General features: G+C 34.9%; 1 protein-coding gene across 1 annotated transcript in view; it reads right to left on the reverse strand.

Moving 5' to 3' along the window:
• Positions 1-17,771: 17,771 nt before the first annotated feature.
• LOC120351664 overlaps positions 17,772-27,052 on the reverse strand; it is a 119,824-nt gene continuing 110,543 nt past the window's right edge. The window contains exons 2-3 of the mRNA XM_039429604.1: positions 18,332-18,436; positions 17,772-17,872 (exon numbers count right to left, since the gene is read on the reverse strand). Of these exons, the coding sequence (XP_039285538.1) occupies positions 17,772-17,872; positions 18,332-18,436 (206 nt within the window). The remainder of the gene's footprint in view (positions 17,873-18,331; positions 18,437-27,052) is intronic.

Below are 27,052 nucleotides of genomic sequence, written 5' to 3' on the forward strand. Positions count from 1 at the left end.
ATGCATATTATATTCATACCCGCTCAAAAGAACTGGAAAAACAATTTCAAAGAAAGGCATGTTTCAAGATTGCTACTAGCTTCAAAAATTATTCTTTTATTTATTTATTTATTCATTCATAAATGGAGACAACGGGGGTCACCCCAAATCTGTCTCCTTTACATATTTGTACAATACAATATTGAGATTAAAAAAAAAGGAAAAAATAGTTATCAAGCCCATATAATATTACGTTTATACCAGATCAAAAAACTGGATCAACTCAAAAACAATTCCGAAATAAGTTTCATAGAATAGAATAGAACTCATTCAAATTTGAATCATGTAGATTGGTTTGAACCAACTCCGGCAATAAAACTTAGTTTACTCAATTCCAGTCTCAATTATTGACTCAGTTCAAACTCATATTTCGGCTGTATAACACATGTACGTGAAATAACTGAACTAGTTCTTCAAATATATGAATCGGTAACCGGTTCAAGTTTAGTTACAGCTTATTCTAAAACTCGGTAATTTGAAATAGACCACTGATTGTGAAAAAACAGAAAACTTGTTTCGACCAAATCCTCGCCGGAAAGGAAGCTATGACTCAAGAATTTAAGGAGTCTAGTTTTGCATTATCAGATGTACAGCGACACAAATTTGTGTCGAAATCATCTATTTACCAATTCTCCAGAATACTAGTTTGACTGTATGTAAATATCAATACGAAAAGATCTTCAGATTTTCGACGTTAAGGAATGTGAATGTATGTAGAATTTTAGTTGATCAGTAGGAAAGAAGCCCAGATCTTGTTTTGCGTATGTTTTCTGGTTCCGAAAAGTAGGGAAGACTGTACAATTCAAGCTGGTCACGTACGTATAAATGTGGACGTGAATATGTAATTTTTACGCCTGATTCAATAGATTATCGACAAAAATTGGCGGACTAGATATTCGTCGGCAACTGAAAACTAGTTGGTTGTTTATATTGAAAATTTAATTGGACATTATTGAATTAGATACAACAAATAGAAGATTCTGTATCAATGTGAGGGCTCTTGTGTGAAAGATAAAAGGTAATAGTAAAATATTGAATTGAGGTAGGCTAATAGTGAAATATAATTGGATTAGAAACAAAAACAGGTAATTATTTGTTTGGAAGGTTAGAGTGTATAATATTAGTGGAATACTAAATTGAGGTAATAGTGGAATTGTTCAATTAAATATTAATGTACTCGTATTACATCAATCTTGTCATAGCACGTGGTGCTAATAGTGTTGAATTCTAACTATATCGACGCTGATACTTAAATAATTAAAACTATACTCAAAAGCGCAAAACACATACTATGAAACATACATCACACTACAGTAAAACACAATACAATACTCACATTTCTGGTACTTAACGTCCAAAACGGAGGGACAAAACGACACCATCCTATCCAGGGTTGAGAACTTGTTAACCGGCGTTAAACACGATAACATTTGACCGATGGAGCACGTGTTGTTACTTGTAACAGTATAACATTTGATTTTGATTTTTAACCGGCGTTAAACAAGATAACATTTGACCGTGTTGTTACTTGTATAACTTTTGACTCAGTTTAAATTTTGTGAAATTATTCTACTTTCTATACTTGAACAGTTAGTTAGCAGTATAACATTTGACTCAGTTTAGAGTTTGTGAAATTCTGGCGTTAAACAAGATGACATTTGACTGATGGAACGTGTTGCTACTTGTATAACTTTTGACTCAGTTGAGATTTTGTGAAATTATTCTACTCCGTATACTTGAACAGTTGCAGTATTACATTTGACCCCGTCTAGAGCTTGTGAAATTCTGGGGTTAAACAAGATGGAATTTGACTGATGGAAGGTGTGGTTACTTGTATAACTTTTGATTTTGTATCGGGCCTACTTGAGCTGTTGCAGAATAGTAGTTGATTCAGTCTAGAATTTGTAGAATTTCACTTTGTATACTTGAATAGTTCTAGTAAATAACATTTTACTCAGACTAGAGTTTGTGAAATTCCGGCGTTAAACAAGATCACATTTGACTGATGGAACGTGTGGTTACTTGTATAACTTTTGATTCTGTATAGGGCCTACTTGAAAAGTTGCAAGCAATTGACGCAGTCTAGATTTTGTAGAATTTCACTTTGTATACTTGAATATTTTTAGTATAATATTTGCCTCAGTCTTGATTTTTACAAGTCAAGAGGGCGTTAAACAAAATAACATTTGACTGATGGAACGTGTGGTTACTTGTATAACTTTTGATTTTGTATAGGGCCTACTTGAAAAGTTGCAAGCAATTGACGCAGTCTAGATTTTGTAGAATTTCACTTCATATACTTGAACAGTTTTAGTAAATAACATTTAACTCAGTCTAGGTTTTGTAGAATTTCACTTTGCATTCTTGAACAGTTGTAGTGTAACATTTGACTCAGTCTAGATTAAGTGAAATTCCGGCGTTAAACAAGAACGATAGAGAGGAACCGAAGTGGATCAGACAAGGTCGCGGCCACAACTGAAACTGAAACGCGGACTGACCGAAAAGCTGTTCTGGACAAGAAGTGGCCACTCTTTCTTCCCTCTCACTCCCCCGGCCTCTCCACCCCCTATCGATGGTCAACTGACTGCATTTACATGGTAAACCTAACTTCTCTCCCACCCCCGTCGCAATTCACCCTCCTCAGCACAGCGGGATGGGGATGATCCAGCATTCACACCCTCACACGACCCTCGATCATTGTTTCACACCCGAAATCAGCTACTGGACTGCATAGGATAGCAGTCAATTTCCATCTGAAACGGTCGTAACCCACAAAGGAAGTTGTCTTCAAAGTAGTCGAGTTCGATCTACAATCGCCATGCATTTAAAGTAGAGGTTGATCGTTGGAAATGTCGAGAAATGTTTCCGTGTGAATGGATAACTTTTGATAAAATTCGTCCTAAAGTGAATTTTGTTTGCTGAATAAATACTGATGAAACTCGTCCAAAACTGAAAAGCTGCAATCTTAATGAATAAGTTTTGATTAACAATTCGACTGAGTCATTGTCAATATTGTAGAACCATTCCATCTATGTATATAAAAGCGAAATGGCACTCACTCACTGACTGACTGACTGACTGACTCACTCACTCGCAGAACTAAAAATCTACCGGACCAAAAACGTTCAAATTTGGTAGGTATGTTCAGTTGACCCTTTAGAGGCACACTAAGAAACCTTTTGGTGATATTTTAACATCAAGGATGGTTTTTAAGGGTTTATAAAGTTTGTCTTTTAACATGTATATTTTTCTTATTCTCTTAATTATAATTGAAAAATGTCCATACCATATGTTAATATAGAACTATAATCTAGAGAGAGTACCTCTTCGAAACAGTTGTTAACTGGTAACTAAATTAATAATTTTGTCAGGTTGGCATTAAGTTGAGTTGACTTTTGGGAATATTATATTACTAGCCGTCAGGCTCGCTTCGCTCGCCATATCCGTTTAGTCTGGACCCCCGACTGGATCGTCCTAACATATGATAAAAATGCTCAAATTAAAAATGCAGGCTCGCGGCTGATCTCACTTTCGGACGATCCAGTCGGGGGTCCAGGGGGCGGAGCCCCCTGGCTAGACGGATATGGCGAGCGAAGCGAGCCTGACGGCTAGTAATTAAATAAAAACACATATTATGTGTCCTGTGTGGTCACGAAACCATGGTCGTGTACTGGATAAAACTGTGTGAATTTGACAACATATGTGTGTTTATTTAAATTCGTCCAAAACTGAATAATTCAGTTCAATTTGGATATTTTATCGTTGAGAGTGTATTGCGAAATATGAAATTAAATTTGAAAAATATCAATTGAAGTCTACGATACTGTTGTCAATCAGTTATGGCATTGATAATATCACGTGGTATTGAGCAATGATTGTTTGTCAGAATATTGGCGTTTTATTGATAGTTCATTTTGTTTTTACATATTTTTTCATTTTGTTTTTACATTTACATCTTTACCAATTTATCATTGAGTAGTAAAGCATAACGGAACTTGTAATATTTACAGAGTAGAATTTATTTATTTATTCATTCATGGATACAATAAGTACATCATCAAACTGATAGGGAGAGAAAAAAATAAGGTAATCTTGTGCTATTCCTTTCCCAAATTAAGACAGGGTTACACATACTCCGAAATATGTCATCAAGTCTTCTAGTTCTTCACTTCACAAAATTTTCAGTCATTAAATAATGTTCACAAAGTATTTAAAATACTTTTCGTAAAGTATTAAGTATTGCATTCACATCTTCAACAGAAGTAGTACAGCATTCACAGAGAATCTAGAATTGATTTGATTACCAGAAACAAAGCGTTCGAAATCAACTGAATCCAGATAAAGCTCAACAGTGTTTATATAATGATGCTTTCACCTGAGTTTATGGATCGAATAGCATAGGATAGTTGACGGTGTGTTCTTGTTGAAGCAATGCTCCATCCTTGTTGTGCAATGAGAACAGTAATAAAGTTTCACAGCCGCCTCAAACATAGTTGCCATACGTGCATGAATGGTTAACCTTTTATTTGCCACTGAATAAGCAGCATACTATAGTTATTTGTGCAACTAGTGCGCAAAGTGACAGTTTGCTGCACCGAAAGAAACGTTTACGCCCGAGCCGTAGGCGAGGGCGGAATGGTTTGTTGAGTGCAGCAGAGGAACTTTGCGCACGTATTTCACATTAAGTTTTTCCTACAGTTACCATTGAATATGAAAAGTGGGTAATTATGGGTAAAATTGCCTGGAATGCATCAAATGTTTTTCTGTGTAATTTTATTATTGATAAAAACCTTAATCCTAAAATCCTAAAGTCCTCGTTGTCCTTGGTTATAATATATAATGAATAATAATTAGCGCGTTGTGCTTGGTTGCACCTCTGCTCACTATAGCAGCCACAGCAGTCACTGTTACCAACTTCATTTTGATTTTGCTGCACTGTTGCTCCATATAACCTACTAAGTATTTTGCGTTGCCATGTTGCAAATCTGGAGTGCAGAAAAATTTTTCCCGCACTAGAGCGGAAAAGTGATTCTTTGCGTTCTGTAATCAGTGCAGCAATGGCCACTTTTCAACGTAACTGTAGGAAAACCTTATTACTTTACAGTACTGTCTTCTAACCCAATCAGATACAATAATAGCATAGAATAAACAATAAAAAATGTATCTGTTTTCCTTGGCAACAGTTCAAAAGATGATAGATTAAGTGCTTGTTGCACAACAGCCGGTTAAATTTTAACCGTGATTATTTCCGCGAGAACCCATCGGAGAAGCCGACTTTTAAAAAACACCTTCTCTAATTGGTTCTCGTGAAGATTAATCCCAGTTAAAATTTAACCGGCTGTTAAAATTTAAATTTTAACCGTGATTATTCCCACGAGAACCAATCAGAGAAGCCGTATTTTAATAAACGCCTTCTCTAATTGGTTCTCGTGAAGATTAATCCCGGTTAAAATTTAACCGGCTGTTAAAATTTAAATTTTAACCGTGATTATTCCACGAGAACCAATCGGAGAAGCCGTATTTTCATAAACGCCTTCTCTAATTGGTTCTCGTGAAGATTAATCCCGGTTAAAATTTAACCGGCTGTTAAAATTTAAATTTTAACCGTCATTATTTCCACGAGAACCAATCAGAGAAGCCGTCTTTTCAAAAATGCCTTCTCTGATTGGTTCTCGTGATATTAATCACGGTTGAAATATAACCGACTGTTGTGCAACCAGGCCTAAAATTTAATAGGATGAATAGTTTAAAGGGAATTGAGAAATGATTGGGGATTTAGAAATTCTAGAGGATTAATAGTTTTTAAGGATATGAATAATTGAAAGAGAAAAGTTCCAAAGGATAAAGTTCTGAAGGTAATGTAGAAAGGATTAAGGATTGAGACATTTTAAAGGACATAAATAGTGTCTCTTTCCTGTATAGGGCTACTTGTAATATAGATAGAAATAAAAATGAAAATCTCAGTATCCTTTTTTGAATTATTTTATCACAACATGTTTCAACATTGATGCCATTTTCTAGTATGACTTGAAATGGTGAAACTTGAAAGTATGAGTTGAAACATATTGTCAAAAAAGGGTACTGAGATTTTTATTTCTATTTCTATTTATAGGATATAAATAGTTGTGAGGAAATCGAGAAATAATTAAGGATTTAGAAATTGATAAATTTTGAAAGATTAACCATTTTCAAAGATATGCATTTTTGAAAGAAAATTGAGAAATAACTTCCTACAGGACGATTCTCGTTTACAACAGCAAATCAATCATGTTTGAACATCTAATTAATTTGATTCTATAACTATAAAAAAACTATACCTAAACCCTCAATAAAAGTGAGATATTCACAAATGGCCATCCTAAATCCAAACTGTTTTGATATTCTTCTATAATAACAATTGTTGATTATCAGTATGAAATGAATTAATTCATTTCTTAATTAAGGATGTATTTGGATGAATATTTCGAACAAGTGGCTAGAGAATACTAGCTTAGATTATGCTAAACGTTTATACAAAACGTATCCATAATCAAAGATACAAGTGAATTGATTATTATCAAGTAGTATCATTCAAGGGTCATAGTAAATACCTTTCAGTAGTTGAATAGATATTGGATGGTAAAATTATTGTAGAGCTTATCATGGAGCTTTCAAAAAGTACCATACATCTCATCAAATCGTTCGAAATTTCAAATCGCTGTTTGAAAAATCTGGTGTGGCGCACTCACACAACTTTCCTTGCCGTTATGAAAATATTGATCACCTGGCGCTAGTGTTCCCGCGCATCTCAAGTCTACTATTCAGTGATTTGAGCCAGCTGGTGACAGGGTAATAACGCTGGAGACACACATGAGGTCTGCTATCTCTTCATAGTGAATGATTTAATAGAATCAACAATAATTTGCAATTGAATAATCACATTTTCTAGAATTTAAAGCTTATTTTCAATTTTAGGTGAAAATGTTACTGAACATTAATTGTAGAGATTTTCATGCTCAATCTACTCCACTTGATTTTTTTTGTTTCAATTGTATCTGAAGCCTGATAATTGGGATTCTATCTGCATTGATAGGGCGGAGCTCCTGAAATTTTTACAGATATGGTTCTTGTGGCAGTTGATAGAGCTTATCGATGACTATTGATATGGGTATGAATTTGATCAAAATCGTTGGAGCCATTTTCGAGAAAATCACGGAAAACCCTGTTTTTGACAACATTTTCGCCATTTTAGCCGCCATCTTGAATTGCATTTGATCGAAATTGTTCGTGTCGGATCCTTATAGTGAAAGGACCTTAAGTTCCAAATTTCAAGTCATTCCGTTAATTGGGAGATGAGATATCGTGTACACAGACGCACATACACTCATACACACACACACACACACACAACACACACACACACCACACACACACACACACACACACACACACACATACAGACCAATACCAAAAACCAGTTTTTTGGACTCAGGGGACCTTCAAACGTATAGAAATTTAGAAATTGGGGTACCTTAATTTTTTTCGGAAAGAAATACTTTCCTTACCTATGGTAATAGGGCAAGGAAAGTAAAAATAGCAAACCATCACCTCAACTCTATCAAGTATTGCAGATATTACAATAATTATACATTTAAATTCCACAGAACTGCAGGGTATTAGTGATTAGAATGTGATAAACTGATTCCTTTTGTGGAATGAAATAAAATTCCAACGAGGTTCGCGGATCGGGGGTGAGAACTGTTCTTTGAACCCTGCACAACGCAAGATGAGAAAGTTACAAATTTCTCCGTTAGGTTGCAGTGTGCTCCACATACAGAGAAACATATTTCCATGGAGCTGAAGATGTTCAAGGCAATATCAAACTATAATCTCCCTTCCCGGGTTGACAAATAATTTTTGTATAGTAGCGCTCATCGAATTTCCATCTAGCTGTTTACCTTGTTGTCAATATTTGCAGTAGAAGAAGTCTCCGGGGTGATTTACAGCATTCAATTGGGATTTTCGTTTAATAATAATTATTCAATATCAAACCTTTTTTTCTGCGATTTGAAAACAACAAAATTGAAGAGAGGGTTTCGTTCAAGAGAAAGTTGAAGATTAATATCTCATAGAACAGAAATAGTACAAGGAGTATTATCAATTTTTTCTGCTGGTCAGTAATTTTTGTTAAAAATAAAAAAATAAATAGATGTTATGAACACCAATATGATTCTTCCCCAATTATACCTTCAATGTAAATACCACAAGTTCTAAATAGTGTGTTTGTCTTTTCGGTCTCAAAATTTTATAGTTTTTTCAAAGTTTGGAATTTTCTAATTAATTGTTATCATGAGCGTATGGCTTTGAATGGTGGGGAGACCCAAGGGTAGTTCCACCTCGCCGTATATAGTCCAAAGTTCCCTAATGGGAAACCGGACACTAAGGTTATAGTCAGCACAATACTTTAAATTCACACTTTTCACTTCCAAATAAAGTTCTTTCTGATTAATTAATTAATTGTGATTAATTTAATTCACTTTAGAAGTATTTTTTTAAATTTAAGAATAATTTATGTGTGTTTTGAGCTTTGAATTGAGTGTGTAATTGAAGAATGTTAAGTGACACATAACCTAGCTATATTGGGACTGTTGTATAAATTAGAATTGGAACCGTTTTAGGCGTATAATCTTGTGGTATTTTTCTGTAAGTTGTGTAATTCTCATTGATTGAATAAATAAATAAACGTCAATTCAACTCAGCAAGTTTTGTTAGAGAGTTAGTGGGAAGGATATTTTGAATATTCTTTCCCAAGAATGGATATTGATATGTCCAAAGCTCCGCCAATTTATGTAGATGCATAACAATATTATCTATAGTTATCACAAATTACTTTTTTCATATCATATACATACAGTTCAATAATAATTCTCTTAGTCTATATTATGTAAATTCATCTATAATTTTGCTGTATTGTAAGCTATTGTATATAAGTGTATAAGTCAGTATATATTGTTGTAATCTACATGAATAAAGTACTCAATCAATCAATCAATATGATGTTTTCTCAATCATATTCTCAAATTTGATTCAATTAAACAACTATACTGAGTGCATTTGAATAATCTATCTCCGTTTCCTTTAAGAAAATTCAACAGACAACGATTTAGCAGACTAGAAAGTATCAGGAACGGAAACAGTGTATAGCTATCAAATCCTGTTGTTTCCAAACCTGTATCATAGAATAAAACAATCTTAAAGTTTTTTCTGCCTTTTTATACGCTTCTAGATGAATTAATAGAACCAGGGGAAAAATAATAGTGGAAATAACTGTTGTGGTGTAGGCCTATTGAATAATGTAGAAGATTTTTTTCCAACAGGAGGAACTTGTATTGACCTATCATGCATCAGTTGATTGATAGGTCCAATGATGGCAAGACAACATCCTCCCTCATACATGGTAATATATCAGTCTCATAATTGGATAAATAATAAGTTGTTAAATGTTAATAACAATTATTCTTGGTGTAGGTAATTACGTGCAAAGACTTTGTTTGTTAGTGACCCACATAACCTCTCATGTGGTGTTGAGAGATATCTGCTCATAAAATAATGCAACAGGTATTGCAGTTGAAGAATAAAACAAGAACTGACACAAAAATGCGGCTGAAATAATGAGGCAATTAATGATTGAAGGCCTTGTCGCCATGTTGCTTTACACATGGAATACTGATAACACTGAATCACATTATATTGTTTATCATTGAAGACACAAATTAATTTTCTAATTAGATTCGTCAATTAATTAAAAAGTAATGAGACGTCATGTTTTATTTAGTGAGAGGAATGAAGACTGGGTTTGTGGTAAATATTTTCTTACTGGAATAATGATAAAATGAATGGAGAGCATGTTAGGGATACGAGTATTGAATCTTGATTTTGTTTGTAGAGTATATCATTTCCATTCATTATTGTATCATGAGAGGTTTAAGAGTTGGAAAGTTTAAAAGGATAGTTGAAAAGATGAGATAGGTAGTTGAAAAGAAAGGATTGTTGGATAGTCACCTATTATGAAAATAGTTCATAGAACTTCCATCATTATCACAGAGAATTATCACCAAACACTTACATTTCAAAGCATATCATAAATACTTTCATAATGTGGATTGTTCAAAATTACTCATAAGTTTTATTGAAAGTGAAAATTGTTATTCAAACAATCACGATTCTTTATTGATTTATACAATAAGTACATTATCAAAATGATAGGGAGAGTTCGACTGAGTCATTGTCAATATTGTAGAACCGTTCCATAATTGAATAAAAACACAAATATGTTGTCAAATTCTACACGAAACCTTGGTCGTGTACTGAATAAAAAAACAGTGTAGAATTTGACAACATATTTGTGTTTTTATTCAATGATAGGGAGAGGAAAAATAAGGTACCCTTGTGTTGATTCAACACATCTTTCCATCAATTGGGATTCTAAACATAACTTTCATGTGATTCTATTGTTATCGATCAGCAAAATGGTAACCACAAACTGACGTAATATCCTCAGCCAATGAGAGCTCGGCTTGTGAAGAGCTCTGAAAGTGTACTCGCACCTGATTGGTGGACGTTATGTGACGTAGTAGATCAGTCACTAGCCATTGAACCAATAGAATTGGAGAGGGCGTTCCATAAGCTAACAGCTGAATGCTTGTTTCTCACATACTTATTTGTTTTATATTGGAAAACTATTTAGTTTCTACAGATGGAAATGATTTACAGCATTCAATTTGGATTTTCGTTTAGTAATAATTATTCAGTTGATGCAATAGTTATCCTATTATATTAAGCGAGCAAATACTGTATATTTGTATATATCTGGTTATTTATGTTCAACGGATCTCGAAAACGGCTCTAACGATTTTCACGAAATTTGGAACATAGTAGGTTTATGATATAAACATTCGATTGCACTAGATCTCATCCTTGGGAAAACTCGCTGAACGACATTAAAAGGATAATTCATCCTTGGCTGAAACAGCTGTGGATAGTAAAAAAGTGAGTGAGCGAGTGAGTATGTGAAAAATCAAAATATCTCATCCCCGAAATTCGTAAGATGACATATAGCCAGCTGTGAAATATAAACACGATCATTTTATAGAATTGTGTTCTGTTTATCAATAAATAAAAATAAGGAGCTAAGCTCGGTGCCCCGATATTAATTATGCATCAACAATAGTGCAATAATTTTCTTCTTTTAATATAATAAAAATTTAGTGTTTATAAGGGTACTCAGGTTAATATTTTCATTTATAGTGCAATAAGTATGGTTTATAATTGATTTAATTGTCTACAGTTAATATGTAAAAAATCTAAATAAATTTGGAGAGTTCTTGAAAAGTATAGAAAAGGATCTTACATAAAACGTATAGAAGAGCAAGATTTTATCGATTCATCCAGTAACTGGACCATCACGCTAGACCTACTTACGGTGACAATATTCCTCACCATCTCTTTCAGTTGTCAATTTCAATACATCAAAACCAAACATCACGCCATACCTACTTGAGATAACAATACTGATACTCTTTTCATTACCATCACTTTGAGTTGACAATTTCAATATATTAAGACCAAATAAATCTGGTGTGGTGCACTCACACAACTTTCCTTGCCGTTATGAAAATTGATCAACTGACGCTAGTGTTCCCGCCCATCTCAAATCCACTTTTCTAAGATCTGAGCCAGCTGTTGACAGGACAATTACGCTGGAGACACACGAAGTCTGCTATCTCTTCATAGTGAATGATTTAATAGAATCAACAGTTGCCAACAGTTTGCAATTGAATAATCTTATTTTCTCCAATTTCGAGCTTATTTTCAATTTTAGGTGAAAATGTTACTTAACATTAATTGTAAAGATTTTCATGCTCAATCTTTTCCAATTGGAATTTTTTGGTTAAATTGTATCTGAAGCCTGATAATTTAAAATCTAAAATCAAACTTTGCATAGATGGTGCAGTGCTCCTGAAATTTTCACAGATATGGGAATTGTAGCAGTTGATAGAGCTTATCAATGACTTTTCTAGGTATGAATTTGATCAAAATCGTTGGAGCCGTTTTCGAGAAAATCGCGAAAACCCCTGTTTTTGACAACTTTTTCGCCATTTTAGCCGCCATCTTGAATTGCATTTGATCGAAAATGTTCGTGTCGGATCCTTATAGTGTAAGGACCTTAAGTTCCAAATTTCAAGTCACCCCGTTAATTGGGAGATGAGATATCGTGAACACAGACGCACATACACTCATACACACACACACACACATACAGACCAATACCCAAAAACCATTTTTTTTTGGACTCAGGGGACCTTGAAACGTATAGAAAACATGAAATTAGGGTACCTTAAATTTTTTTGGAAAGCAATACTTTTCTTACCTATGGTAATAGGGCAAGGAAAGTAAAAATGGAATTATTTTAACGTTTCTTGTACCGCTATTCTGCTACAGACAAAACGAAACACCACGCCAGATGTATTTAAGATGACAATATTGATGCTTCTTCCCTTACCATCACTTTTTGAGTGTTGTCAATTTCAATATATTTAGTGCCGGTTGCACAACAGCCGGTTAAATTTTAACCATGATTAATTTCACGAGAACCAATCAGAGAAGCCGTCTTTTCGAAAACGCCTTCTCTGATTGGCTCTCGTGAAATTAATCACGGTTAAAATTTAACCGGCTGTTGTGCAACCGGGCCTTAGACTAAGAAATGGAATTGTTTTAAATTTTCTTGCAGCGATATTCTGCTACAGACAAAACACCAGCGAATTGTTCTTGTTGAGGGAACATCTGAAACGTATGCAAGCGGTAGAAAAAAGAAGTCTTCAACTTGAAAGAAGTCTGAACCTTTCCTCAGATAATGGTCAGTTGCCGTGAGACCACGTTTGACATGGAAATGTTCCACATACATAATATATGAGAGGGTTTTAATAGCGGGTCGAGTAGCTGAATAAAGGCCTGATATTAGGCAGAAGGAGGCGTGAAAGAGGCGGCGTTTGAGTCGGAAGCCGCTCGGCCCTTTGAGCGTGACCGTGTCGGAGACCGTAACGGCCGGTCAAAGGTTGGTGGCGAGCAATTGCATTTGCATCCCAGGGTCGGTTGCAAATTGAGTGCACACTTTAAAATACAATATTGAGAGTTCTTTGCCGAGTGGCCGGCCGCTGGGCACGGATGCAGGTTCCCAGAAAACTTTATGATATGTTTTGTACAATCAATATTTTATTTCCTGTTTTGAAGTGTAGGTGATATGACATATTATAAATTAATCAAATCAAATCATTTTTTTTGACATCATCATCATAAAATGACACTTTACATATTATACCTGTATACAGAGGTGGGTAAAAGTCCGAGAACGGCTTAATATCTCATACACAAAGGTAATTTGACGGTGGGTGTGATTGGGGATCTCACTCAAATTGAAAATACTACTTCACTATCACTTTAGAAATTTGGTCCACCATCTTGGATCGGTCATTTTGAACGCAACTTTATTTAAATAGGAAAGTGGTCATGCAATACATGATTTCGATACGGAATTTTAAGAAAAAATGAATCGTGAATTCCGCACATCGATATCTCAAACCGTTCAGAAGATATTCATATTATTAATCAATACCATTTTTTTTTATAAGATACAGAGCCGTTTTTGGACTTTTGTCCCCACCTTTCTGCTTTGAATAGTATTGATTAATAATGTGAATATCTTCGAAACGGTTTGAAATATCGATGTGCGGTTTTCGCCATTCATTTTTTCTTGAAATTTCATATCAAATTCATGTATCGCATAACACCCTTCCTATTTAAAAAAATAAAGTTGCATTCAATATGGCGGATCCAAGATGGCGGACCAGATTTTCAAGTCATAGTGAAGTAGTATTTTCAATTTGAGTAAAGGACAAACATGATTGATGATTCATGATTTACATTGAAGATGAGCATTTCTCATGTGCATCGAATCATGCTGTTTTCAAAATAGTTTCCTGAACTATGTCCAGTTCAGTTTTATTTGAGTTTTATAATAGAGAAAATATAGCATAAGCTATCTTATGGTATCGTTAGCCCATGGTTTTATCAAATCAAGTTGTTATCTATTATCAATAAAAATAATATCTTGAGTACCTTAGAAAAAGTACTACGAATAGAATAAAAACCTCATCAAGTTCTCTTCCTTGCTATTACATCAAAGAGTAAGAGAGTATTGTACTCTCTAATATCCACAATACCGTACTTTGTAGTTTCCATTTTCCTATGATATTAGACTGAGAAAAACATTTATATCACAAGCAACAAAACCAGTGATTTGTTTTTGATTGTACAAGCAACGTCACATGCGCAATTCGCAGTGTGAATGCGAAAAAGACGTTCGTTCGTCGATGAGGGAGTGTTTTGAAGGAGGTGCAGGGTGCGAGAAAGAAGGCAATGCCATCGTAAAAGATGATGTCCGATGTAACATAAATCACATCGTAGACATCTGTTTCTGATGTCTCCATAATATCGTAAAAAGTTTTCTCCTCTGGACCTAATTTTCCCATAATCTTCAGTGTTAACATCGCTATAACAGTTTACTCGATTTGGTATTGACCACCTACAAATATCTGTGAATCCAGATTTGATCGCATTTATTGGTTCTTCGAAACAAAAAATAAAACGTTCAGCTATAAGATACCAATCACCTGAAAGGAAAATCCTGTGCGCAGGTGATTGTTCGTAATACAATTTATATTTATTGTGATAACTGAAAGATCCTCATAGTCACAAATAGAATCGGAAAGATGTTTTATTGGATCGAAATGTGATAATTAAATGATGTGAGAGTCAAGTGTAAAGTAGAACAAGGAGTGTGGGATAATTATTGAGTTTGAAATGGATTCTTTCAAGAGTTTGCATAATTTTACAATAATGGAAACAATTTTTCACATACTGTTTCTAGAATATTTGGTTCTTCAAACCCTCCAACCTTGCAAATTTCAAGTCTAGAACTTAGCCAAATTACGAGCTCCGAAACCGGCCCGAACTTGTTTCAGTTTTTGCATGATTCAAGTTGACCATAATATGTTTAAACGGAACCCAATGTTCAATTTACAATTACGCACAAAAGAATAGCAAATGTAAGATGATCTGTGTTATCTGTGATGTAGCCTTCTCACTCTCACACATTGTTACTCTAGCTCTCCATTTCCGTTTAGCCAGACGTTTAGTCTGGACCCCCGACTGGATTGTTCTAACATATGATAAAAATGCTGAAATGAAAAATGCAGGCGAGCGAAGCGAGCCTGCTGATCTCATTCTTGGACGATCCAGTCGGGGGTCCAGGGGGCGGAGCCCCCTGGCTAGACGGATATGGCGAGCGAAGCGAGCCTGACGGCTAGTTATTATTATAATTGAAAAAAGATATATAAAAGGTCTAACATATTCATAAAATTATTATAATTCTTATTAAACGAGATAAAGTCGGTCCCGGCTGAAGTATGACAGTCGTAAGGCCCATTGACGGCTTAAATTATATATTCAGGGTCGTGGAACCTTCCCACAATGGACTCCCCACCAACAAAAGCCATACGAATTTACTATTACCTTTTATTAAACGAAAATCATTAAATTACCATTTACATCATTTAATTGGGATTTTCGTTTACTAATGGTTATTTGCAGCATTTAATAGGATTTTTGTTTAATAATAATTATTCATTAATTAGCATTTGAACAAATGCAATCCCCATCTGTATTCATTTATTGTTACAATTACAAATGATGAAGGCAGTAATCGTAGATATTTAACACGAATAACATGAAAAATAAGATTATTTAAAGGTATCCTGCAACACCAGGCAGTAATCGTAGATATTTAACACGAATGACATGAAAAATAAGATTATTTAAAGGTATCCTGCAACACCAGGCAGTAATCGTAGATATTTAACACGAATAACATGAAAAATAAGATTATTTAAAGGTATCCTGCAACACCAGGCAGTGAAACATCAAGAAGACAACGGTATGAATTGATGGAATTCAATTTGGGTGGAGAGAGTTTTGTTAAGAGGAGGGGCTGCTATAGAAAGGCCTACTCCGTTGAAGTGAGAAAACTCAATTTGAATAAGAGTGTACATGAGAGAGTGGGGCTAAGTGTTCTTTAGCTGAACCTATCGAAATTGAATAACCCCACTACATGCGACCCCTCTTCAAAGCAACTCAATCTCATGTGTAAAAAACGGTCCAGTACAGCCTCTCTGTGAATATTGGAGTTGCCTCCAATAATTGATAATACACACAAAAAAACTAACAAAACCTACTCTAGAACATGGTACGCCATAGTGGAGTAGGTCAATTTCCACACAGAAAAACTAAACAAGTAGAGAACACATTATAAGAATCTTTTGTAACTAACTATTGTATGTAATATTGTAATTTATCTAATATTTTTGTAATTGATGTTGTAGTTTTAGTTTTTTGGGAAATAAACATTTATTATTTATTTATTTATTTATTTATTTAATTTAAGATGATCTTCATACTCTTCTCGCATAATACTTTTCGATTTAGTTGCTATTATACATTGTACGTTGACTAACAGCTTTTATCTCATTTTCACATTATTTTGTACTGTAAACTTGACCTACTGAGATCCTGAAGAATTTAAAAAAGGATTATTACCGTCCTTGGTAGATGAAGATCAATATGCTAAATTTCAAGTTGATCAGTTGAGTAGTTCAGACGTGATGATACGTCATTCGTGAATTTCCTATCTCGTACATGTATAAGCCAATTCTTTACTTTATTATTTTATAGATTGATATTTCTTGTTCATAGCAAAATATCAATTGACATTTCCCTAAATGGAATGTAGAAGTCACATTGAAGAAACTGCAGTGTGTATTCTCTTGTAGTCCAAAATTACTAGAAGTACAAGCTAAGGTAATTGAGAATATTGTGGGAGCAATTTACTTGTATTCTTTTATTCTTGTATTCTCTTGTGGCCAAAGATTACTGGAAGTACAAGCAGAGGTAATCTATTGAGAATTGTGGGAGCAATTCTCTTTTATTCTTTTATTCTTGTATTCTTGTATTCTCTTGTTGTACAAAGATTACTGGAAGTACAAGCTGAGGTAATCTAGTTATTGTGGGAGCAATTCTCTTGTATTCTTCTATTCTTGTATTCTTGTAATCTCTTGTAGTCCAAAGATTACTGGAAGTACAAGCTGAGGTAATCTATTGAGAACTGTGTGAGCAATTCTCTTGTATTCTTTTATTCTTGTATTGTATAATCTCTTGTAGTCCAAAGATTACTGGAAGTACAAATTTTCAAATTCAAATGATATTTATTCACAAAAAAAAGTAATACATCAGCAGAAACTTTAGATAAATAGTGATTATTCCCCACAAAGACAACAAGTCTGGGTGTGGGGAATGAGCACCGTGAACTGCATTATAACAACCTGACAGTTAAAGATTTACAATAAAAAAAACAACAAAAACAATGGAATAAGTAAAGGAGAGTAAATAAAAAATAAAAAAGCATCTTTAGAGGATGTGGAGAGCACTCAATGTTGTTGAACCCAAATTTCTGTAGTTAAATATATATATATATATATATATATATATATATATATATAATATATATATATATATATATATTTATATACATATATATATGGTACTGAAAAAGAAAAAAAAAATGTAGTACGAACTGAATAATTTTAAGAGACATACAGAGTCCTGCATAACCAGACGAACACCCACAACCAGGGGTGATGTTCAATGGATATAGGCGGATTGGATGAGCCGCGATGCGGCGTCCCTACCAATTTCAAACAGCCACCTTTTAAGGTAGCATTTAAAAGTGCTAATGCTGACAACATTTTCTATTTGCTTCAGATGGTTTGGGATATTTCTGTACAGAATGTGACATAGATCGTGTCTGTTAGTCCATGTACAATTATTTATCAGGCGTGGCTGCACAATGCCAATGTTATTTTGGTGTCTGGTATTGTAAATGTCGTTTGATAAAATGAAAAATAGTATTTTTATTATGCCAGATGAAAATTACTAAAACTTTAACATAAATCTGTCTGATATCCATTACATGGAATTTCTGTACAAGCTGAGGTAATCTATTGAGAACTGTGGGAGCACTTCTCTTGTATTCTTGTAATCTCTTGTAATCCAAAGATTACTGGAAGTTACAAGCTGAGGTAATCTAGATATTTTGATTATTGTGGGAGCTTAAAATATTGAATATTTTTATTTTTCGACTGACCTGTTCTCAATCCTAATCGGGCAGCTAGGGCAGCTTTGTCGACATCCATCATGATAGCAGCATTGGATGACCTCCAGTGCTGGAGCTCTTCTCCCAGCCATCCTCCTGAAAAATGAAAAATAAAAATTAATTTTTTTCGAAAAATAACGATAAAGTTGAGAGTATGTCGTGATCAAGAGATCTCTTCTTCCACTTTTTGTGAAGTTGAGAAGATGATATTGTGGTAATTATTCATATCGAATGAAAAAGACTAAAAATTGTCAAAAACCACAGATTTATTGATACTTAGAAAGACCGGTTTCGGTTATTACACCATTGTGAAATTGTCAATCTCTGATAAACTCAGACAGTTCAGAAACCGGTCTTTCTAAGTATCGATAAATCTGTGGTTTTTGACAATTTCTTAGTCTTTTTCATTCAAGATCTCTTCTTCATAAATTAAGATTACTCTTGCAGAGTTTTTGGAGCTAATGAATAACCACAAAGAAATTATCAATAATTATATAAATATCCAAGTACCCTCTGCTAAAAAAAAGGTTCTCAGTTGTATTATTTATTGATAAATAAGAGTAGTCCTTACTAAAAGGTTAACAAAGAAATTAATATGTCAACCACTACTTGGTATTTTCACCGTTGATTCATTTATTAAATAGTGGTTTACAGAATTTCTTCGTGTTTTTCCATTATGGAAAAATACCATATCTCTCACAATAAACTATGAAGTTTTAGAAGCGTTTGAACGAGAAGTTTCTCAGCTATGTGGTCCTCATCTTTGTTTTTCAATCAATATATAGTTTATATTGTTCAATAGTATATAAAACTATAATTTTTGAAGCGTTCGATTGAAAAGTTTCTGAGCTATGTGGATGTGATCTCTGTTCGTTTCAAACAATTCAATGTATCGGAACAGCTTGCCAGAATAACAATTTACTGGCTCTCCCCTATATATCCAATTTGAACGACTTGATTATGCTTCAAATACTCCAATCTTCTTCTTGAGGTACCTTCTCCATTACGGAGGTTGACTACCATCATGGCAATTCTAACTTTGTTAACTGCTGCTCGGAAGAGGTCCTGTGACGTGCAGTTGAATGCTTCCCTCAGGTTTCTAATTTTTGAATAATTAATTTTAAATTTATAATTTTTGAATAGTAGCGCTCATCGAATTTCCATCTAGCTGTTTACCCGGTTGTCAATATTTTCAGTAGCAGAAGTCTTCGGGGTGATTTACAGCATTTAATTTATATTTTCGTTTAGAAATAATTAGAAATACATTCTTTCTTGATCAAGACATTCTTCAGATAAAGAACATTTATCCAGAAAAGAAACTTGAGAAAATTTCAAAAATCTTAGCTGTGCGGTTATCGAAAGATACTCACAATATAGCCAACACAGATACTGAGCTTGTTCTATTATAATAATGTACTGTAATAACAAGACGAAGCTTATAGAATCAATAGGAATGATGAATGTCAATATTATAGATTGACAGGTTCCACTGTTTCAAAGAAACATAATAATTTCACTTTCCAGTAATCAATTAATGTGGGGATTCCCACATAGACATGCCAGGATCCGTTCGACATCAGTGAAAATTGAACAATTGAACGATTACGTGGTTTAAAAGGTAGCGGACCGTTGGCTTGAGTGGCAAGGGCTAATTGGGGTCCCCCTACTCCTCCTCTTCCTCCTCCTCCTCCTCCTCCTCCTTGTGTCACCTTAATTGACCCAAACTCACGTGTCGTCGTGCTCTATTATAATTTTAATTCGGTTCAAGGAGGGTTGTAAAATTGGCCACCGGGCTCACCACTTGAAAGGGGAGGAAGGAAGTGAAGGGTGGCACGAGCTTGGACCTTACATCCTTCCCTTCTTGAAGGGCCAAAGGGCCAGCTCAAGGGAGAGACTCGGCTCCTTCACCTCCTAAAAAAGGGTGTCAACCACAACAATCATTATCGTCTCATCTTACAAACCTATTTGTCACCACCGTATTTTTGAGTACAATGAAGTCTCTGCTTCAGTGATATGATTTTATCGTGAGGCACGGTTTGGCATTTCTCTTAATGTTTTAATGTTTATATTATTTATATGTTGCGCATTTACAGCGAAACGCGGTAATAGATTTTCATGAAATTTGACAGGTATGTTCCTTTTTTAATTGCGCGTCGACGTATATACAAGGTTTTTGGAAATTTTTCATTTCAAGGATAATATAAAAGGAAAAAGGAGCCTCCTTCATACGCCAATATAAGAGTAAAAATCAGACTATAGAATTATTCATCATAAATCAGCTGACAAGTGATTACACAGATGTGTGGAAAAGCCAGTCTATTGCTGTATTTCCATATATAAGGTCTATAGTTTCAATCAGGTACTTGTGGATGATAACACTGCTTGAGGTCTACTGTTCACAGAACTACTAGTCATATGACAAATACACAACACAATATAAAAGCTCATAGGTTTCAAACGCCTGGATATGCATAGCATCATAGACTAAAGCTGCGTTTACACCAAAGTTGGTAACAAAAATGTTAATAACTTAATCCTTTCAGATTCTACTAGTTTGAACATAATAGATTGATTCTACTAGATTGAACATAGACTGACATAAAATATTATCTTATCATACACATGATAAGTCAAGAGTGTTTGTCAAGTTCCGTTCAATCTAATAGAATCCATGAGGATTAAGTTATTAACATTTTGTTAATAACTTTGGTTTAAACCCAGCTCAACTAAACAGATCTGTGACAGTATTTCCAATTTCTTCGAGATCTTGTGTAAACCAAACACGTCAGGAGTATTATGAGGATGAACTCTTTCTTTGCTGATGTACTTTTCTACTTTTCTAAACTTTCCATACGACAAGTAGCTCACGCTAGGCACGCTACGTTTGTCTCCCGCCAAATTATTAAAAAGATCTACCAGTGCGTATAACCTATAAAACATAAATTACCTATGTAAAGCAATGCAAGCATGTCCGTTGCTTCTTCAAATTCAAATACACCTCCACATTTACGCTACAATATGGCTGCAGTCGAGCAGACAATAATAGTCGCCTTAAATACACAGTAAAACGTATGCCGACGTTTTACAGGTAATAATATCTGGCGAAGCTATGCTAACCAGGTTGTTTGCTGGCTTGGGTATAATTTTCATATTGGTTAAACTCAGTAGCATGTTATGTACTGCAGTATACATCATGTTAGTGTGAGGAAGAAAGAGCAACAGCATTTTATATCGTGTGAGGAAGAAAGAGCAAGTTTTATTGTACTTAGTGATGTGAGCAGGTAGTTAACGTGAATAATAACTGATAACTTACCAACTACTGTTAACAGTGTCATAGAATATTGTTAACGTATTGAGAAGTTTTGTTTTAAAAACCAAATAGCTTGTCGACGACAATGTTATTTATTAAATTATTATTAGATCATATCATTGTTTATACAATAAAGTTGAAGAAGGGAAGGGTGCTATGTAATTATTTCTATAACAATCGGTACTACCGGGTAACCCGTACTACGCAATGGGATAATCAAGTACCCACTTGACAAACTGATAACTTTACCTACAGGTCATGAATTTATTGACCGAGCGAAGTGAGGACTAAGATTCAAGTCGACGATTTGGCATTTTCTCTTAGGCTAGTTACATACACATCGATTTTTGGTCGTACGATATTTTACCGTCCTTATAAATTCTATTAGATTGAACAGATGATTTCAAACATATGATGTTTGCCAAGTTCCGTTTAATCTGATAGAATTCATAGTGACGGTAAAATATCGTACGACCAAAAATCGATGTGTATGTAACCAGCCTTAATGTTTAAATGTTTGAATGTTTATATGTTTATATGTTTGTATGTTTATATGTTGCGCATTTACGGCGAAACACGGTAATAGATTTTCATGAAATTTGACAGGTATGTTCCTTTTTTAATTGCGCGTCGACGTATATACGCGGTTTTTGGAAATTTTGCATTTCAAGGATATTAAAAAGGGAAAAGGAGCCTCCTTCATACGCCAATATTAGAGTAAAAATCAGACTACAGAATTATTCATCATAAATCAGCTGACAAGTGATTACACAGATGTGTGGAGAAGCCAGTTTATTGCTGTATTTTCATAAGGTCTATAGTTTCAAGCAGGTACTTGTAGATAAGAATACTGCGTGAGGTCTACTGTTCACAGAACTACTAGTTTAGGCAGAGAAAACTCCTATAATGTAATTGTAGTTTTAATATAATGTAATTGTAATTCTGTTTTAGGGTAAAAGAAAGGAGACGGGACCGACGAAAGCAATGGATGAGCAGGTAGAAGTTCTAGTGACCCTTCAGTGGTCGCCTATTGTTATTGAATTTCGATATTTTCGTGGTCTATTGTTAAGGATTTTACTCCGAGGAATAAATTGGTGGACAAGTCTGATTACTTAGGCATTTTCAGCTGTAAACCAGTGATCAAACCAGTTAATCAAACGCTATTCCATATCTATTTCTGATATCTCTTTCAATCTTAACGGGTCTTAACAGATTTTTTGGTAGAGAGTTAGTGGGGAGGATATTTTTAATATTCTTTCCGAAGAATGGACATTGATATGTCCAAAGCTCCACCAATTTATGTAGATGCATAACAATATAATTATCCATAGTTATTATATTACAAATTACTTTTTCATATCATATACTTTCAATAATAATTATTTTCTTAGTCTATATTATGTAAAGTCATCTATAATTTTGCTGTATTGTAAGCTATTGTATATAAGTGTATAAGCCAGTATATATATTGTAATCTACATAAATAAAGTACTCAATCAATCAATCAATCAATCAATTAATTACTCCAAATAATGTCCTTATAATTGCACAGCTGTTTAGTGGCATCGATCTTCACCGCGACTTGAGTACTTGTTCTGTTCACACCTCAAGAGAGGAGGAATACCAAAGATGTGAATGAAAAAACAGTAAGATAACCAGAAGGGAAAGGAGAGGAATACTTCAAAAAAGGATATTAAAGTAACAGTTCGATTCAAGATAGCAATTGGCATAGGCTTATAAGCGATGTTCAGTATCAAAAAAATACCGTACAATTTTTTCTGCGCGCATCTGTTTAAGAAGAAGCGCATATTGACGATTGTTTTCTGGTAGCGGTATAGAGGAGGCAGCGTGTTGAACTCAACCATACCAGATTACATTATCGGAGAACAAAAGTTGACTGTCAAGCATACCTCTATAACCAAACAGGCATCATCTGTCCATTTAACATGGCAAAACATCTTTTGGATTCAACTTTAGCGGCTCATTTTTTTGTCGCCTCCTCCTCCTTCTCCTCCTCCTCCTCCTCCTCCTACTTCTTCATCTTCATCACCTGTCTTCTTATTCTCCTCCTCCTCCACATACTCTTCCTCATCCTTTTTTTCTTTATCTTCTTCTCCACCACCACCTCCTCTTCCCCATCCTTTTCATCTTCTTCTTCTCCTCCTGTCTTCTTCTACTTTTTCTGCTTCTTCTTCTTCTTCTTTTCTTCTTCTTCTTCTTCTTCTTCTACTTGGACTTCCTTTTCGCCTTCTTCCTCTTCTTCTTCTTCTCTTCTTCTTCTTCTCTTCTTCTTCTTCTCTTCTCCTTCTCCTCCTCTTCTACTTCTATTCGTTCTACTACTTCTTCTTCCTCTTCTTCTACTTCTCCTCCTCCTCCACATACTCTTCCTCATCCTTTTTTTCTTTATCTTCTTCTTCTTCTCTTCTTCTTCTTCTTCTCTTCCCTCTTCATCCTCTTCTTTTTTTCTTCTTCTTCTTCTCATTCTACTTCAACTTCACCTTCTGCTTCTCCTCCACCATCTTCATTCTCCTCCTCTTCTTCTTCTTCTCCTCCTCCTCCACATTCTTCTACTTGGACTTCCTCTTCGCCACCTTCTTCTTCTTTTTCTTTTTCTTCATCTTCTACTTCTTCTTCTTCTCTTCTTCTTCTTCTTCTTCTTCTTCTTCTTCTTCTTCTTCTCTTCTTCTTCTTCTTCTCCTCCTCCTCCTCCTCCTCCTCCTCCTCCTCCTCCTACTTCTTCATCTTCATCACCTGTCTTCTTATTCTCCTCCTCCTCCTCCTACTTCTTCATCTTCATCACCTGTCTTCTTATTCTCCTCCTCCTCCTCCTCCTCCTCCTCCTCCTACTTCTTCATCTTCATCACCTGTCTTCTTATTCTCCTCCTCCTCCTCCTACTTCTTCATCTTCATCACCTGTCTTCTTATTCTCCTCCTCCTCCTCCTACTTCTTCATCTTCTTCCACTTTTTGTGTAGTTGAGAAGATGATATTGTGGTAATTATTCATATCGAATGAAAAAGACTAAAAAATTGTCAAAAACCACAGATTGATACTTAATTTGTTAATTAAGTTATTTGGAGTAGCATAATCAAGTTGTTCAAATATATAGGGGAGAGCCAGTAAATTGTTTTTCATTCAACCGGTTTCGGTTATTACACCATTGTCAAATTGTCAATATCTGATAAACTCAGACAGTTCAGAAACCGGTCTTTCTAAGTATCAATAAATCTGTGGTTTTTGACAATTTCTTAGTCTTTTTCATTCAAGATCTCTTCTTCATAAATTAAGATTACTCTTGCAGAGTTTTTGGAGCCAATGAATAACCACAAAGAAATTATCAATAATTATATAAATATCCAAGTACCCTCTGCTAAAAAAAAGGTTCTCAGTTACAAAGAAATTAATATGTCAACCACTACTTGGTATTTTCACCGTTGATTCATTTATTAAATAGTAGTTGACAGAATTTTTTCGTGTTTTTCCATTATGGAAAAATACCATATCTCTCACAATAAACTATGAAGTTTTAGAAGCGTTTGAAAGAGAAGGATCTTAGCTATGTGGTCCTCATCTTTGTTTTTCAATCAATATATAGTTTATATTGTTGAATAGTATATAAAACTATAATTTTTGAAGGGTGTGATTGAAAAGTTTCTGAGCTATGTGGGTCTCTGTTTGTTTCAAACAATTCAATGTATTGGAAGAGCTTGCCAGAAAAACAATTTACTGGCTCTCCCCTATATATTTGAACAACTTGATTATGCTACTCCAAATTAACTTAATTAACAAATTAACTTAATTAACAACTTGATTATGCTACTCCAACACTGCTATTATACTCCAAATCTTCTTCTTAAGGTACCTTCTCCATTACGGAGGTTGACTACCATCATGGCAATTCTAACTTTGTTAACTGCTGCTCGGAAGAGGTCCTGTGACGTGCAGTTGAATGCTTCCCTCAGGTTTCTAATTTCTGAATAATTAATTTTGAATTAATAATTTTTGAATAGTAGCGCTCATCAAATTTCCATCTAGCTGTTTACCCGGTTGTCAATATTTGCAGTAGCAGAAGTCTTCGGGGTGATTTACAGCTTTTAATTTGGATTTTTGTTTAATAATAATTATTGGAAATACATTCTTCCTTAATCAAGACATTCTTCAAATAAAGAACATGTATCCAGGAAAGAAACTTGAGAAAATTTCAAAAATCTTAGCTGTGCAGTTATTGAAAGATACTCACAATATAGCCAACACAGATACTGAGCTTGTTCTATTATAATAATATACTGTAATAACAAGACACAGCTTATAGAATTAAAAGGAATGATGAATGTCAATATTATAGATTGACAAGTGCCACTGTTTCAAAGAAACATAAATTTCACTTTCCAGTAATCAATTAATGTGGGGATTCCCACATAGACATGCCAGATCCGTTCAACATGAGTGAAATTGAACAATTGAACGATTACGTGGTTTAAAAGGTAACGGACCGTTGCTTTGAATGGCAAGGGCTAATTGGGGTACCCTACTCCTCCTTCTCCTCCTCTTTCCCTCCCACCTCCTCTCATCAGGTGGTCCCTCCTCCTCCTCATCCTCCCTCTGTCACCTTAATTGACCCAAACTCACGTGTCGTCGTGCTCTATTATAATTTTAATTCGGTTTAAGGAGGGTTGTAAAATTGGCCACCGGGCTCACCACTTGAAAGGGCGGAAGGAAGTGAAGGGTGGCACGAGCTTGGACCTTATATCCTTCCCTTCTTGAAGGGCCCAAGGGCCAGCTCAAGGGAGAGGCTCGGCTCCTTCGCCTCCTAAAAAAGGGTGTCAACCACAACAATCATTATCGTCTTATCTTACAAACCTACTTGTCACCACCGTATTTCTGAGTACAATGAAATCTCTGCTTCAGTGATATGATTTTATCGTAAGGCAAATAACATCACATAAAACTTACGAACAATAAAATCTCAGTCACTTTTATACAATTAAACTAGCCGTCAGGCTCGCTTCGCTCGCCATATCCGTCTAGCCAGGGGGTTCCACCCCCTGGACCCCCGACTGGATCGTCCAAGAATGAGATCAGCCGGCGAGCGAAGCGAGCCTGCATTTTTCATTTGAGAGTTTTTATGATATGTTAGGACGATCCAGTCGGGGGTCCAGACTAAACGTCTGGCTAAACGGATATGGCGAGCGAAGGGAGCCTGACGGCTAGTAATATAAATTCCCAGGAATAGCTTGATGAAGTAGCAGTACCCAATCAATTTTTCCGCGATAAATGCATTTCAATCTTCAACTTGGTGTTTTCCATTATGGAAAAATACCATATCTCTCACAATAAACTATGAAGTTTAGAAGCGTTTGAAAGAGAAGGATCTTAGCTATGTGGTCTCATCTTTGTTTTCAA

Source organism: Nilaparvata lugens, chromosome 5, assembly GCF_014356525.2.
Source record: "Nilaparvata lugens isolate BPH chromosome 5, ASM1435652v1, whole genome shotgun sequence".
Lineage (NCBI taxonomy): Eukaryota > Metazoa > Arthropoda > Insecta > Hemiptera > Delphacidae > Nilaparvata > Nilaparvata lugens.